Genomic DNA, 16,487 nt, shown 5'->3' with positions numbered 1-16,487 from the left:
GTCACAGAAGATACCCGCCATCTGCACTCTCTCGAAAACGCTCCCTTTATATAAAGACATAAGATTGGCTCTTGGATTGGCTTCAGTGCTCAAATCCGAGTGCCATCGCTGTTGGCTGACAAGAGGGGTGCACCGGTGCCTGTGATGGGCGCCTGAAAGGGACAGTGAAGCTCTTGAGATCACTTCATTTGAACCTGATGAATTTGGAGGGACAGCGTGATTACCTCCTTTTTTCCTGAGCAGCTTGGGGTTGATTTTTCCTTTTCCTTGAGTACATCACATCACAAAAGGAAACACAGCTGGAGAACAAAAGCTCCCTGCAAAATGGTATGTGCAATTTTCCATATTCCAAATGTTTATTAATTTTCCTTTTTTTAAATATACCTCTTAGACACACTGATACAGAAGCCAGCGTGCAGCTGGGGAGTTGTGCAGGGTTTTTCAAAAGGACAGCAGAAGCAGAGCCAGCTCATGTGCATGGAAATCAGCAAATTGTAGGACACCGACGCACAGTGACACGTTGCTGCTGATCTATCACTCGACCCGTCTCTCTCTCTCTCTCTCTCTCTCTCTCTCTCTGTCAGAAACACTCTCTCTCTCCATTCGGTGCTGCGCGCGTCCTGCCGCTCTGTCTGACTCCTCGCCAAGACTTTCCTGTTGGACACACACTCGCGAGCGCACGCCACCTTATTTTATTTTTCATTCTCTTGTGTTTTTTTGTTTTTGTTTTAGTCTTTCCTTTTACAAACGTGGACTATTTCTCGGAGGTAACAATGGCCTGAGAGATGTAGCGCGATCAGCAGCTCTGATTAGGGCGACTGAATGCCGGCGCCGTGCGTAAGTTAGGAGCAGGTGGATGGAGAGGCTGGCGGGATGCAGCTTTCCAGTAGGTCAGAGCCGCTTCGGGGGCGGCAGGACTTCGCATTCTCGGGTTCTCGGGACACTTTTGCTACTCTGGACGTGATATGAGGATGGTATTTTTCTGTGGAAAAGTAAGTGATGAAATTGGTGGGGGCAATGAGACTGATCCGATTTTTATTATGATCTTTAAAAAAAATCATGTTCATTCATGTGCGCACTTTGCTTTGCTTGTGCGCACTTTAGTGGGAGTCTGATGTAAGTTATATTTTGGCAAGGTTCAGGCTATGATGAAGTTGCGCATACACATAATGGAGGAATTTCACTTACTTCTACTTGCTTAGTCTTTGGCAAGAGAAAATGTTCAAATAAAATGAAAAAAATTGCCGCGCGTCTCTTTCTGATATAGTTTCTGATTTTCTTTAATGATTAGGGCAATCATGCAAAAATCATTGGAACAGGTGCAATCCAGAGACAGCAGCTGCTTGGCAAATAAATATCTCTATCTGTCGGTTAATAAGTCAAAGGTTCGGTGCCGTGTTTCATCCCCCTGTCACTGAGATGAAAGACAAACCAAACCTGCTCATTATTCAGCCGCTGTTTTCCGCGCCGATGTGATGGAAAGTTTCCTGTTGGGCGCGCAGTTTGCAGGTAAGCTGTGAGGCTGAGCCGTGCCACTGCCGATTCCTCGGCATCACTGTTCGCACAGCCAGAGCTGAGCCAAGACGCAGCTCCTGACACCCATCCAGCATTTTTTGTGGGAAGCAAAGCTTATTGGATGTTTTTTCTTTTGCAATTATTTTAATAAACCAAATCCCCCTGCTTAAGTTAAAAATGTGATTATCCTGCTTTATAATTAAATTACAAAAAAAGCTACTAATTGCGCATCCCTCCTCCTGCTAGCAAATAACACTATAAAATCTCTCTCTCTCTGACACTCCATCCTCACAGACAACTGTGGCGAGCAGAGCTTCATCTATTAACAAATGCTAATATTAATTTTAGAGAATTGCTGTTTTATTTATTTTTTCTCAACTGAATATCTCAGTTTTGCGTGTTTAATTTCAAACGTGATTTTTGTAAAACACTTTTTTTTTTATTGTTCAGTAGTTTTGGGGGGGGTTTTCGGGGGGGGGGATTGGGGGGGGGGGGGGGGGTAGCAGTTTGAGTCGCCGTTCCGGCGCTTGCAGTTACCACCAGTAACCACAAGTGTCGCTAAAACAAGGACCACTAAGCAGGAATAGATTCCAAATTTTGATTCCTAGCACAGTCCATGTTCATGAAACAACAGTGTAGACACCAATAATTAGTCTAACAAAGGATTCCACTGAAGGTCTACACTGAAACTAATCTGAAATTAGTAAGTTTTACATGTTAAACTGTCCATGAGAGGAAGGCGAGGCAAGGTTTTAAGGGCTTAAACAGTTAATTGCAAGAAAATCAGTTTGTGGAATGATGTCTAGTGTGATCCAGAGATGTAAGCATTTCACTTGCCATCTCCTGAATACTTGTGATCTTTTATGACCTTGTTTACTCAAAGTGGATTATCTAAACAGCTTTACACAGGCCCATCTCGTGTAAATAATGAAAGCAAGAAGTGGACTATTGTCCTTGCTGAGCCAGACCTGTCACTGGATGGGGAAGAGTGAGTGATCTCGCTCCAGTGTCAGAGCTGTTTGTCCTCGAGATCAATTGAATAAACATTTGTCTTCAGCTCCCCGATGCCCTTGGCGTTCTCTTGCTCAGGCGTCCTTTTTTTTTCTTTCTTGCATGTATGCATAGGTGGGGGAGGCGTAAACACATATTAGCACACTCCCCCGACCTGTAGCATCACAGGATTTATGGTCTGAGTGAGAAAGGAAGAAAAAAAGGCATCAAATTCAAACACACAGTCACCTTGATCTCTTCCTGTCGGCTGTGCTACCTTTGCCTGACATATGAGCAAAAATGTGCAAATGCAAATGTTGGCTTTTCAATAAGTAAACAGCTTGATGTTTGAGGTAATTCCCAGTCCCATAGTTGGTTTACTTACTGTTTTTCTTTTTGTGTCAAATTAAGGAGAAAGTGGCAAAAATGTTATATTTATGAAACTGCACATCATGTACAATTTAGTGCTGGCTATCTCCTCTCCGCTGCTGCGTGCCAAAAATGTTGCTGTGAGCGAAATAAGCAGCATTAAGGATAATCACACACAACATATAGAGGTACTATTTAGAGGATTCTCTAGAGAGAATATTGTACATGATGCTCTGGTGAGGTGTGAAAGCAGTTATGTAAAGTAACCTTGCAACTGTTGCCATGGATCTTGGAGGACTGTTATTATTTTTTGTCAAACGAAATGGTCCCTGTTCTTCAACCCAACTTATTGCTTTCTATTCTGCTGTCTCTCTCCCCACCCACCCTTCTCTTTTACTGTCTCTCTGCAGCTGAGATGTGATAATTGATGCTCCTCCTATGTGAAAATTTCTGAGTCATCCTTATCCCTAGAGCCCCACACCCTTGGAAGTCAAAGTCTTATATTCCCAGGACCCCAGGCTCTTACCTTTATCCTTGAATCCATCACTCAAAGCCTCTTTTAAATGTATTTCTGTAACTTTTATTAGTAAAAGCAGTTCTTTGAAACATGTCATTTGAACCCTTGACTCATTAATATTTCCCATCATCACTGTACCCTGGATTAGAGAAACCCATAACCCTTTAGGAAATTAGACCACTTTGCTCTCAGCAGTCATGGCCTTGGATCAGTTGCCCTTCCTCCCAACTTCCCCTAACAATTCCATCCCTGAGCCCTTCTGGTACGACATCCAAGGGAATGACTCCGACCTGGGCTTCAACATTTCCCAAGACAAGGAGCATCACCAGGACAAGACCAGCTCAGTGGTCATTACCTTCATCTACTTCATGGTATGCGCTGTGGGATTGTGTGGTAACACCCTGGTCATCTATGTTATTCTACGTTACGCCAAAATGAAGACGGTGACCAACATTTACATCCTCAACCTGGCAGTGGCAGATGTTCTGTGCATGATGAGCCTGCCATTCATCGCCCTGCAGCTGGCGCTGGTGCACTGGCCCTTCGGAGAGGCTCTGTGCCGAATGATCTTGAGCGTAGGTGGGTGAAAAGCATATGGTTAATGGTTCACAGCGGAAACTCGGCAAACATTTTGATGCTGTTTGAACAACCATTTGAGATGTCAAATCTCGGTTGAAAAATGTGATTAAAAACTGTTTTAAATAACTGAAGTCGTGCCAACACGTAGTTGGTGCTCAGTCACATCAGACCTGGTGTTAAAGTGTTCCATTTGCTAAAGAAAGGTAATGAAATAGATACAATGTGATGCGTTTACATGATTTCTTGTTTCTAGTCTGTACTATAAGCAAAAACTGGTTGTGTTCGTTTTTTTCATCGGTTCTCACAGCAGCATACATGTATTTTTTAATCAAGTGTTACTGAGTCTAAACTCAACTTCTACCTTTCTCCACTCCTCTGCTCTTTCTTATTCTTTACACCATCCCAGACTCTCTCAATCAGTTCACCAGCATCTTCTGTCTCATGGTAATGAGCATCGATCGATACCTGGCTGTGGTTCACCCTATTAAGTCTACAAAATGGCGGAAACCCCGTGTAGCAAAGCTAATTAACCTCACAGTATGGGGTGTGTCGTTGTTAGTCATCCTGCCAACTCTGATCTTCAGTGGACTGAACAAGGTTCCAGTGTGTGGCATTGTGTGGCCGGAGCCTCAGGATGTCTACTACACGGCCTTCATATTCTACACCTTCTTCATTGGGTTCTTCCTGCCGCTGGCAGTTATATGTATGTGCTACCTGCTCATTATAGTCAAGGTAAGAGTCCGCAACTGCACGCTCTAAATTACACAACAAAAATCCAACAAGATTTGGTTACATTGCAGATTCAACGTTTTGGTGGTCCACTTCAATTAGTTTGAAATGTTAGCTCAGAAATCAACAACACTGCCACTGTCTCATGAAAAAAAGCTAATAACAGTCTCCTTTTCTTTTTTAACTAAATAGATTTTTTTGCTTCAACTAATATGCAGTACATACATAAAGGAAAAGAACATTAATCCAGATCCTTTGATCCTATGCTTGCACTTATGACACTATGCATACTAAATACTTCTTTGTGATTGAAGTAATTTCCACATGATTTGCATTTGGGAAATCTGGTTCTTTTCCAAGCTACAGCATTTTGGGAATATTTACAGTCTTTTGAAGATACATATTACTAAATCACTTTATCATGCATAAACATCAAATAATGCCACAACACATAGAGTGTTGAAACCTGAAAATGTTCCCTGGTAGTTAGCTAGCTATTTAGCACTGAACTCGCTATTTTCAGTTACAGTGCAGCCTTTTGCTAGTGGCTGAAAATTGATTAGTAGTGTCTTCCTTTCTGTTTCGTTGCCAAGATGGCAGCCATTGTGCATACCGAGTGTGCACTTTTATTAGTACATTCCAGAGTCCTCAATCGTCAGAATCAATTAAGCTAGGCGGCTAACATGTAACATGTAAATATGTTAATAATGTCTGTTTAAACACTTTTCTGTCATTAGTTTAATGTTGGCTTGCAATAAAACGTGTCCGTAGACACAATTTTATCAACCCATAGATCACTGTTATTTTTACAACAGGGTAATAGGACTTTGATTTTGGCTAGCTAGTCCTGAAAGGCTACCTAGCCCAGCTAGGAAAAAACCCGATAATACTAGGATGTTTCTATGGAAACACTGTACTTTTTTATTTGGGAACTTTTAAGCCACTGACAGCCATTCCTTTTGCCAGGTGAAGTCATCCGGATTGCGTGTGGGCTCCACAAAGCGTAAGCGTTCAGAGCGCAAGGTGACCCGGATGGTGTCCATCGTGGTGGCGGTGTTCGTCCTCTGCTGGCTGCCTTTCTACATTTTCAATGTTACCTCTGTCACCGGCTCAATCAAGCCCACCTCTGCTGTGAAGAGCACGTTCGACTTCGTGGTGGTGCTCGGCTACGCTAACAGCTGCGCCAACCCCATCTTGTACGCCTTCCTGTCAGACAACTTCAAGAAGAGTTTTCAGAATGTTCTGTGCTTGAAAAAGGTGGCAGGCCTGGATGAGGTAGAGCGCAGCGACAGCAGGGCAGACAGGAGCAAGATGATTAACGAAGCTTCGATTATTAATGCCAACCTGTACACTCACAATCCTACCCTGCTCAATGGCGAACTGCAGACCAGCATTTAAAGGAGTGCCAGTAACAGACTGACAGGCTGCCAGTGTACTGTGGTAACCCCAAGTTAAAACACAAATGAGAAAACGGATGATGTAAGAACTGCTCGTGGACACTGATGCATGAGCAAAGTCGAATTGAAAAATAAACAATTTCTTTTTAAAGGTCAGGGGAAGTGCACTGACTCGAGCTCAAAATTCTTGTTAATTGGGTTAATGAAGCAACTTGAGCTTATTAACCCTAAGGCGGAGCAAGAATATGTATTTTACTCAAGTACTTTTCAGAGATAAGTGACATGAAACATTTATAAGAATGCTATTTGTGCTTGCCAGCTTCAAGCTTTTATGGAGTTGCCCGAAATGATCTTGAGGAGGCAGGATGTGAAAGTGGAGCGTGGTGGAAAGGACGAAGAAATATTTTGGATAGTACTCCAATGGCAGAGAGAAGTCTGAGGGGACCGAGTACCATCCTTGCTCTAGTTGACTGATTTTTTTCTCTTTTTTAAAATGTGTGTGTGTGTGTGTGTGTTAGCTAAAAAACTTTAGGCAACGATTTCTCCGGATGTGGAAGTACCATGGAGAGAAGTAGGCAAAACATTTGATTGAAAACAGCCAGCTCTGTAATTCCCCAGAGCCTCGAAGATAAGAATCTGAGTCTACAACCTGAAGGTTCATGCTCATATTTTATTCATATCAGGTGATTAGTCTGGTCTTACATGATCAGCGGGGCAACGAAACGGCAAAGCCGACAAACAAAGGATGTTATTTTCTCTCCATTCTAGCTGGTATCAAGATGGAAGAAGCTACAGATCTGCAAACCTCTGAATATTACATCCTGGATTATTGATTTAGTGAAAGAATGGGAAACTGTGTCTGTCTCTAACCTTGTTCCCTTACAACAGTTTGACTTTGTGCATAGGAAAAAGGCTTTCTCTCAACCTCTTGGGAAACTTCACAAATGTGGATGTGTTGAAATCAAAAACAATTTTAAAGGAAAAACCTGCTATTACATTGTGTATTGCTGAGTTTGTAAAGTCCCATCAAAAGTATTTTTACCGTATCCTGAACTTTACATTACTTTGTGCCGTTGTAAAGAGCCCCCATAAGTGTAAAGTGCTGTGTTTTGGCAATGTAAGAGTTCCCAATTTAATGTCGTAACACTCTGCTCAGACTCACATTTGGTTCAGCCAGCGTGTGCCTGCAAAGATGCCGAAATTTCACAGAAGGCGGACAAATGTGTCATGTAACCGAACAGGGAAGGAGAGAGAGATGGATGGATAAGGAGACGCAGAGACATAAAAAAAGAACTAAAGCTTGTGGATGCAGTGTATGCGCTGAGAACACAACACACGTGAGGACAATGCTTTGAAGACTGAAGTGTGCTGTGTTAGCATGACTGACAGGAAGAGATCAAGGTGACAACTTGAAAAATAATGCATTATTTCTTCAAAGACACAGTGTTTCCAGAGCCGGGATGTATTTCTTCATAAATAAATGTAAGGATAGCTCAAACATGCAGTTTATACAGTGTATTACATTTAAAAAGTCATTTGTCGTGGACTTGTTTGCTAAATGGTAATAAGAAACACGACCACGAGAGGCAGCATAGTCTAGTAACAATTGATGCATTTGCACTTCCGTAAAGTCCTTTTTTAAGGAATATTAAATGGAGTGCTTTTGTTGATTTCCTGTGTGATGGATGTCCATATTAAACATGTAGTTTGAAATAATGAGGCTTGTGTATGTACAGGTAACATCTAAGATCCAAACATTTGGTCTTCGTGATTCGTTTTTTCTAGAATCGGCTCTCTAGGATGTCAGTGAGACGGAATATTCCTAAAATTATCATCTCAGGCTTATAGCTCTTGCTGTGAGCACGAAGCTCTGCCTTTTCAGACCTTCTGCTTGCGAGGGGCAGCCAATCAGAAGAAAACTGGCACTAGAGCTTGTTTCAGACAGAGGGTGAAATGAGGTGCTGCATCAATGCTCAGTATGGTATAATTTTGAGCTTTTACTGCGCAAAGCTACTCTAGTAAACCCCAAGAATAATTCATGACATGGAGTTGGAAATTAGCATAATAGCCCCTCTTTTAAAATCAAGGACACTGCTGCTGGGAACATGTCACACATTTCCGGACACATTCAAGTTTTATGTCCAAATGAACAGTTCAGCAAAGTTTAGATATATGAAAATATCAGGTCAAAACAAATTTAAAACCACATGTAGTTGGTCTTCACAGTCGCTAGAGTTTGTTGTTGGATTTTGACCATGACCTACATAATACTGAATCAGTCAAAAGTAGATGTCCAAAATTTAAACAGCAATGCCTCTGATTAGTTAAAGCTGGTGTTGTAATGGAAATGTTCAAACCCACTAACACTTAATGAGCATGAAACGTAAGAAACCCTAATCCCAAACACACACAACACAAATTATAAAATTCATTCAAAAAGACTACAGTAATGTCAAGGATTAAATTCAGGAAGTTTGGGAGATATTTGCTGAGGAATGTAGTAGTTCCTTCACCATTCAAAGTATTTATATAAACAGATTTTCATGTTACAGTTCACCTGGTAGCTGCTCAGCTTGGGTCAAGTCTTCAAACATTTAATATGAAGGTTTCTTGGAGAAATTCCCTTCTGGAACTAGAGCCCTTGGAAAAGTAGGCGCTCATTGATGCTGACATCCTGACAATTATATTATACAGATATTTAGCGAGTGTGTTAACCTTTTAACATTATGTTTAGCATGTTAGCATGCTAGCTTTCCTTGAATTTGCAACTCAGTCAGAAACATTAGCAAGCTAACATGTTAGCAAGGAGTAAAAATGTTCAATAAATATCTGCATAATAAACTGCTATCAATGTAAAGATGTTAGCATGCTAAAGTCAGGGCTTAGATTAAGTAAAGCCATGGAGCCACAAGGGCTACAGGATATGTTTAGCCTCTTTGATTTGGAAGTCTTCTTATATATCAGATAGTGTTTATATCGTCCATCATTACTAATTTTAACTTACCTACAGCAACTGGCTAGCAAAAACATGACCAATATAGATATAATTTATTCTGTATGAGCAAAATGGGCTTCAGCAAAAAGATCTTCACAATAGCCTGAATTTAGAAACCCTTACCACGTCCACAGAACACATCCCGTTCTGTTCTAGCTATCATGATTTTACTCACATCCACTTCCACAAGACACCTTCACAACACCTGGTTCCCAGACTATTTGTCAAAGCCTCTACAGCAACAACAAGATTGCTGGGTACATGCTCCACTGTCAGATTGAGTTGGTTCCAGTATATCAGTCAGGCCGGAAGCTCGCAATCAATGCAATCAAAAGAGATGAGGTAGAAGAGGCTACTCCTAATAATATTAATGTGAGGCTCTGCACACACAGAGAGGCAAGTCCCAGTTTGTAGCAGGCAACACACCCAGTAATTTGTCGTGACATTCTGTCTGTGTTGTCACTGCTGCAGGTAGTATTTCCAGCAGGGTCAGTCGCACCTTCAGTAACAGGTCAGAACAGGATTACAAAGATACCCTATGAATCATGTTTATGGAAGTTTGTAGGCATGCTGTGATTTAATGTGCTTTAGCCCTGTTTCATACTCTGTCACACAGACATCCTTGTACCATAGTCTGAAAAATACATGAAATGACGATGGCGACCGGACTGTGTATGTAACAGCAATCAAAGAGTGAACAGTAAACAGGAACCGTAATGAAACATGCAGTATATTTTAGTATGTTTTCCTTTTTCTGCTTTACTAAATAACATGTGCACCGCGGTGAAAAGACTCATTTCAGATCCTCACCCACTGCAGTTAAGGTATTTAGCGTCTTCAAGCCTGCAGTGTGAGAACTGATCTCCCATCATCCAGAGTTAATTACTTGAACTCTCTGTGTTTTTCTGTCTGTTTCTTTCTCAGTCTTTCAGTCACATTCACGGCTGGTGGAGTGAAATGTGAGCTGACGCACTTTTTACACCCACCTAAAGTGAACGACGAAATGTACTGAACCATACTGAAGAAAACACACAAAACACCGTTTCCACTGGCTACTCGGACACGCTAAATGTACTTACGGGACCATTGTGGTGTTTAATAGATGTTGGTGAAGATAGTTTGTGCCAAAGCCAGTGTAAATGTAGTGCTCAAAGGAGAGCCGGGGGAATGAGACGCTGTTTGTAGTAGCTGCTTTCTTTGTCATTTTGTGAAGTCAAGACCTGGAATTAGGTCATTTTATTCACAAAAAAATTTAAAAATGAATAAATAAATTAGCAGGTATCTTGGTTAGTTACTTGCTGGGTACAATTCAGCACCTAATGTGAAAAGGGCAATCGTCTGCCTTTCAAGGCCGGTGCCCATCACTGTATAGTGTACAGACGAGAGGCAGAAGCAGAGGCACGGGAGACCTCTGGCTTCTTGTATGCCGTTTCTTTCCTTGGAAACATTCGTTAATTTGCGAAGGGCTAATAGTGCATTCCTGAGGATGCACCTTTCGTTATAAACATTCAGTATGTATCTTCTGTTTGTTCCTGCATGGGGATGGTGGCTTAATATTCCACTTTTTGCATCACAGTACCAACCAAAACCAGTGTTACACACTTTACTAGGTGATGCTTTTTTCGTTTTTGGTAATACACAGAAAGAAAATGCATAAACATGCACCCTAGTCTCATAATAGGCCATACTTTTCTGTCATTTTAGGTTAAAATCAGGAGATTCTGGGTGAATATCACACTATAATCCTGACTACACCAACTAGTAATAAACTGCTTGATACCGGCCATGTGCAGACGTGATTATGTACATTTCTGTGCTGTTACTTTTATTGATGTGCCTTGAACCCAATCATGTAAAGACATCAGTGTACAACAAAACTTCATTCTCACCCTTACTCCCCAGACACCAACCAACCAAAGGCCTTTGTACTCTAGATGTTGGTAACTAAAACATAACAGAGATGTAGAGTGTATTACTTTTACTGCTATCTCCCCAGCGTACAAAGCTTCTGTTTGTGTGCTTTAATGTCAAAAGCTGATGTTTATTTGTGACTCTGTTGTTGCATACTGTAGAATATTACGGTGGCCCCTAGAGACAAAGCACATGCAAACTCCAAAACACATGCAAATTCCAAAACACATACAAACTCCAAAACACTTGCAAAATCCAAAACACGTACAAACTAAAAAACACTTGCAAAATCCAAAACACTTGCAAACTAAAAAACACATGCAAACTCCAAAACACGTACAAACTCCAAAACACTTGCAAAATCCAAAACACTTGCAAACTCAAAAACACATGCAAATTCCAAAACACAACGGAAGTGCTCCAGGACGCTAGGGGCAGTGTTGAGCTTTTGAGCAGCAGAATGGACCTAAAAATAAATGTTTGTTTCAGTTCTATGAAGCTTTGAGTATTTTGGATTAGTAGCACTGCTGTGTTTGTTGCATCATATTGCTGTAATTGTTTATATGCTTTATGTATTCTGAGGTAAGTTGATCTATAGTGTTACATCATATTCTATAAGGATGTTATGTGTTTGTATACTTTCTGCCCAGTTTGACCCATTTAGCAGAAGCCAGCCTGTTTAAGGCTCTGATATCTATTCTGTATGACTTAAAGCAGTTATGACATGGTCTGATTTTCTCACCCAATAAAGGAATATTTCATATATCAGTCTACTCTTCATTTTATCAGACACAGTTATCACAGCTTGTACATTTTCTTTTTATAAATATATGTAAGCAATGAGCCAAATTTAGTAATGCCAACATACTGAAGAAACAACATTTGTCTCTTATATATGATACACCTATATATACACTGTCAAAGATACTTGTCTTTGAGTGAAGATTTAAGGTGATAAGACATATAAATAACTGCAACTTGAATCTGTACTGAAGCTCAGTATTTGACACAGAGTTCATGTTCACTGCTGTAATAGCTAATAATGATTAATATAATAACTATAATATTGGCCATATTATATTTACATTACCAAAGTGATATGACTTTAGTCTCATGAACAACATCAGCTAATTGTTATTTACTAACTAATCTTGAAATAACTGTTCAGTACAGAAATGAAGCCCAAAAATCATGTTTTACTGTCCTGTGGTCTCAGCCTCAGATACTTATCAAACCACACAAAGCTCTTGTAGAAACAAACAAACAAATGAACAAAATATGTTCTCCCTCATTTCTGTCAAACCAAGTTGTATGACACGTTTCCAGCGGTTAGTATCATGGTTGCTAGGCAACCTGGGAAGCGCGACGGAGACTAGACCGTCCCATACAGACAAACTTGCCGTTTATTTTGCAAATCGAGCTCAACACTGCCCCTAGCGTCCTGGAGCACTTCCGTTGTGTTTTGGAATTTGCATGTGTTTTGGAGTTTGTACGTGTTTTGGAGTTTGCATGTGTTTTGGATTTTGCAAGTGTTTTGGAGTTTGTACGTGTTTTGTCTCTAGGGGCCACCGTAGAATATAACGTGATCAATGATTGTAATGGACAGGTCAGTGTCCTTGTCTCTGCAATTAAAATGCGGGCCATGGTTAAACTGGTGTGTTTGTGAGTTACTGAATGCACGTTTGGCTGTGAGTATGTGTTAGTGTGGACTACTGCCTAGCTATTAACATTCCTGTTGTCTGGGGGGATGTCTGATTCCAACCGTATTGAGATTTCCATAATCATTTACTCAGCATTTACTGTAAGTGCTGTTATAAACTGTAAAATATGAGCTGTATTTCTAAAAAGATAAACATTTAAAGCACTAAACCATTGATTTGAGAATAAAAAATGCATTTGTGATATAACATTTAAGCATTGATTTTAGTGCATTTCAGAGATAGTGTTTTGATATGTATTTGTCTGACTAGGTATTACATTTATGATTCCTCTTTTATGTTTTTGAACTTTGTGTTTGTGCAAATAAGCACTACCAGGATCTCCGTAACATGTTAAGCTAATTAGCGTCCTCATATCTTCTCGCTGCTTCTTTCAGGAGCCACAGCTGATTACCTGCATCCATCTCACCCCATCCTTAGCGTCGTCTTCTGCGATAGTAGTCATGGCAAATAAGGCTTCCTAAATGTTAATGTCGCAATGTGAGCTTAAAATTGACAGATAACCATGACTTGCAAGGGCTGGGTCATGTGACAGATGACGGCACGATGCATTTTTTTATCTTTGAAGTTTCTTTCACAGCTCCCAGATCCGCGCTGTCACTCCCATCTCTAATCTGGCCAACATTCCAACATTTGTCGCAGTCGTTTACATCATCTGCTTCCAGTGACAGCAACTTTTAGGAGATCTGGGGTGGGTAAACCCTGCCGTCTGAATGGAAACGTGTACACAGACTGACACATTCGCAGGACCATAAATCCTGCTTCCGTCACACGAGCCTAGAGACCAGTTGGCGATTTCCGATCACTTAGGCAAAATAAAGGATTCACTGACCACTTGGCAGTATGTTCCTGGAAGTTCCTGGCTGTCACTGAGTAAAGTCACTCAACAAAAAACATTTTCGGTGCTAGCAGATTGCTGTCATCAATCTAGTTTGTATGGAAGACACCGACTTGTTGGCAAATACTAATTGCGCACCAAGTCAAACTCAAAAAATGGTGACACAAATCGAAAACTGAGATATTGGGGGGGGGGGGGGGTTACCAAAAGTAAAAAATGCGCCTAATCACAAACAACAACGAGTTCACCAACGAACAATCTCAACCGTAGCACATTCTTCACATTTTCACTACAAAATGGCAAGTAGTTGGTAAATGTGTACACAGACAACCCATTAGGTATTGCACATTTTCGCTTAGGGTCACTGACTGCTCTCCAGGCCACCATGGCTGGTTCTTTACTGATTTCACAGCGACCACTCACACCATTTTTCTCTAGCGATGGAGCGATGGTAGCAACGTTGCCATGGTGTCGCTGACAGGTCTCTATCCCTGTTCGACTGAGGTCCATGTTAGCCTTAGAACTTTTATTAGGTTTAAATCTTCTAGCTAAAGCTAGGAAAAAATATTGTAGTAAAATTGCATAAGTCATTTAAAACAAAACATGACAAACAACAGCCATGAAAACAGATTTTTACATTCATATAATTTAGACAATTGTGTGGTCTAACTTTTCTACTTCTATTTCATAAAAAAATGTGTGTAGATTAAATAACAAGTCCTATTGTCAAACTACCTGTGAGGGACCTGCCTGAGCTATTCAACCTGAGCTCTGGCAAAATAAGAACTTCTGCAATCCACACATCAGGTGCAACGTTTTTAACATTTTAGCTGTCTTTACCTTACAATAGGAATTTCCTTGAGGTCACTTTTGTGACCTGCCACTATATAAATCAAACCGAATTCTACTGAACATTAGATACGTTGCTGAGTAAGTCAAAGGAAAGGTGGAGGTAAGAGGGAAAAATAAAAGAAATGTATGCTGAAACACTAACACAAAAATACTAGCTATGTAATTTACCGTTTAAGCTTATTTGCATTGTCAGGGCTTATTCAGTTTCAGTTAAAGTGTGTAAAACAGCTGATACTTAGCTGAACTGAATATATAGATTTTTTCATTGTATTAGTGTAAAATCTGCATCTCATTCTCTGTCTATAAGGCATAGGCTAATTGTTTTATGTGGCCTGACAGGCTCATTAGTCCTTCTTTTCAGCACGGAAAATATTTAAAAATGAAATGAATCTTTCTGGACAGCTTTTCCAGAGTTATTGACTCTTCTATTTTCTTTCGCCTTCATTTAGAATGTTATTTATTTGCCAAAAAAGAGGGAAAACACATAGTGGACATCCAGGAATATAATTACGGGAACTCTGGGGTTTGTGTGAGCAGAGTGGATGGAGTCCAGTTCCTGGCTTCACGCATTGTTTCAGTCTGCCCCTGGCTACACTGCTAAAAATAATGAAATGTAATGTAACTGTTTGTTAATCTTTTCTGAACTTGACATTTATTCCATTTTTTGAGTTGGAACTTCTTCACGTGTGCATATTCACATTAGCAGTTGGTCAGTACTAGTGCTGTTAGTGTGGCTTTTGTTTAAAGGGAAATTTGGGTGTTGCTCTCTATAAGACTTTAAAATCTTCTGATTCCAGTTATGAATCATAAAGTTGCCCTAATTGTAAAGAGGGAGCTAGCACTCAATTACAGTATCAGGGCTGATCTGGTCTTTTTTGTGTGTTCGGGGGGAGGTTTTGTGACATGAGAGTAACATTCGAAAAGATTTCTTATTGTTCTAAAGGAGATCAAATGAGCAGGGCTACTCCTGATAGAAAAATCCTACTACTTCCTGTTAACATATAAACAAGTTGAATATATGTAGACTTCAGAATAGTTCTCCAGTCTTCTTGAAGGACATCTCCGCTGCTTTTTGTTCACTTCTTTGTCAAAATAATGCAGCACTGCTTCAGTAAAGTTCAGGTCACGGCTCTGGGGGGACAATCCATGACTGATAGTATTCCATTGTTTCTATCCAGGTATGCGTTTACTGTATTGACAGTGTGTTTGGGATAATTTTCATGTAGAATAAGGAAATAGTGTCCAATTTGATGCGTTCCAGATGGTAATACAGGAAAACCAAAAGCTGAATATAATCATTCCATCACTTTTGACAAGATCTCCAAAACCACTGACTGAAATTCAACCCAAAACTGACCAAAAGAAAATTTATAAGACCTTAAAAGCCTAGAGAACTATTGTTCAAGGTCAAAATTGCAAAAAAAATCCCCCCAAAACCCCAAACAAACTACAAGAACATAATTGCAATTAGGAAACTTGAGTTACAGCTTCTCATTTATTATTTCGTATTAGGTTTATTGTGACAAGGTCAAAATGTGTGTTTTATTTAGTTTCATGTGGGGTTATGAGGACATTCCCTGGCAAGAAGAAACAGTCAAAGCTCAATCTATTACCTTCCACACACCAGTGAGCCTACGTGCAACACCATTCCCTCATATCACTTCTCATTTTCTCTCCAGCCTGAGTCGCCTCCGAATGACTCACGGCTCAGAACGGCGTGCCAGGCTGCGCTGCAGTTCCACTCCGAAAAACAAGTAATGTATTCTATAATGAATGTCGTGCTCGGGGGTGTTTTATTGTGGTGGCGGCAGGTGAGAGGATGGAAATGAGGATTAAATGCTCAGAGTAGAGGGAGATTTTTCATGTCCATATTTCGTCAGCTGAAGCTTTATGAGAATTAGGTTTGAATGCCAATCTAAAAAATGTCAGTGAGCGCTGACCATGCTCCCCTGGTTTTATTATTGTAGGTCAGCACTGTGCCAAAGCTTCAGAGGGGTATAATTGCGCCTCTCTGACCTTTTCGATAACCAGATGGAAAAATGGCAGATCAAACCATTCCTTGTACGTCTTTTGAAAA

The 16,487-nt window shown here is 40.5% G+C and overlaps 1 protein-coding gene across 2 annotated transcripts; it reads left to right on the top strand.

The window, feature by feature from the left end:
* Nucleotides 1-296: 296 nt before the first annotated feature.
* Nucleotides 297-11,742, top strand: LOC146626261 (somatostatin receptor type 2-like). Of its 2 annotated transcripts, none has more exons than XM_085361217.1 (4): nucleotides 297-327; nucleotides 3,285-3,970; nucleotides 4,377-4,702; nucleotides 5,666-11,742. In XM_085361217.1, exons 2-4 carry the CDS (start codon nucleotides 3,589-3,591, stop codon nucleotides 6,095-6,097), a joined length of 1,140 nt encoding a protein of 379 aa, XP_085217343.1. In that variant the 5' UTR covers nucleotides 297-327; nucleotides 3,285-3,588; the 3' UTR covers nucleotides 6,098-11,742. The 2 variants fall into 2 exon arrangements, with proteins under 2 accessions (XP_085217343.1, XP_085217342.1); XM_085361216.1 differs by lacking the exon at nucleotides 297-327 and adding an exon at nucleotides 591-992.
* The last annotated feature ends 4,745 nt before the right edge of the window (nucleotides 11,743-16,487 follow it).

This window comes from Diplotaxodon limnothrissa, linkage group LG8 (assembly GCF_057381915.1).
Source record: "Diplotaxodon limnothrissa isolate DT_005_m linkage group LG8, D_limnothrissa_male_GT1.1, whole genome shotgun sequence".
Taxonomy (NCBI): domain Eukaryota; kingdom Metazoa; phylum Chordata; class Actinopteri; order Cichliformes; family Cichlidae; genus Diplotaxodon; species Diplotaxodon limnothrissa.
This window is presented reverse-complemented; position numbering and strand designations above follow the sequence as displayed.

Excerpts from the sequence above, each read along its gene's own strand:
- LOC146626261 (XM_085361217.1), top strand. The coding sequence starts at position 3,589 with ATGGCCTTGGATCAGTTGCCCTTCCTCCCAACTTCCCCTAACAATTCC. Across the intron at positions 3,971-4,376 it reads CCGAATGATCTTGAGCGTAG|ACTCTCTCAATCAGTTCACC; the intron begins GTGGGTGAAAAG and ends ACACCATCCCAG. Across the intron at positions 4,703-5,665 it reads ACCTGCTCATTATAGTCAAG|GTGAAGTCATCCGGATTGCG; the intron begins GTAAGAGTCCGC and ends TCCTTTTGCCAG.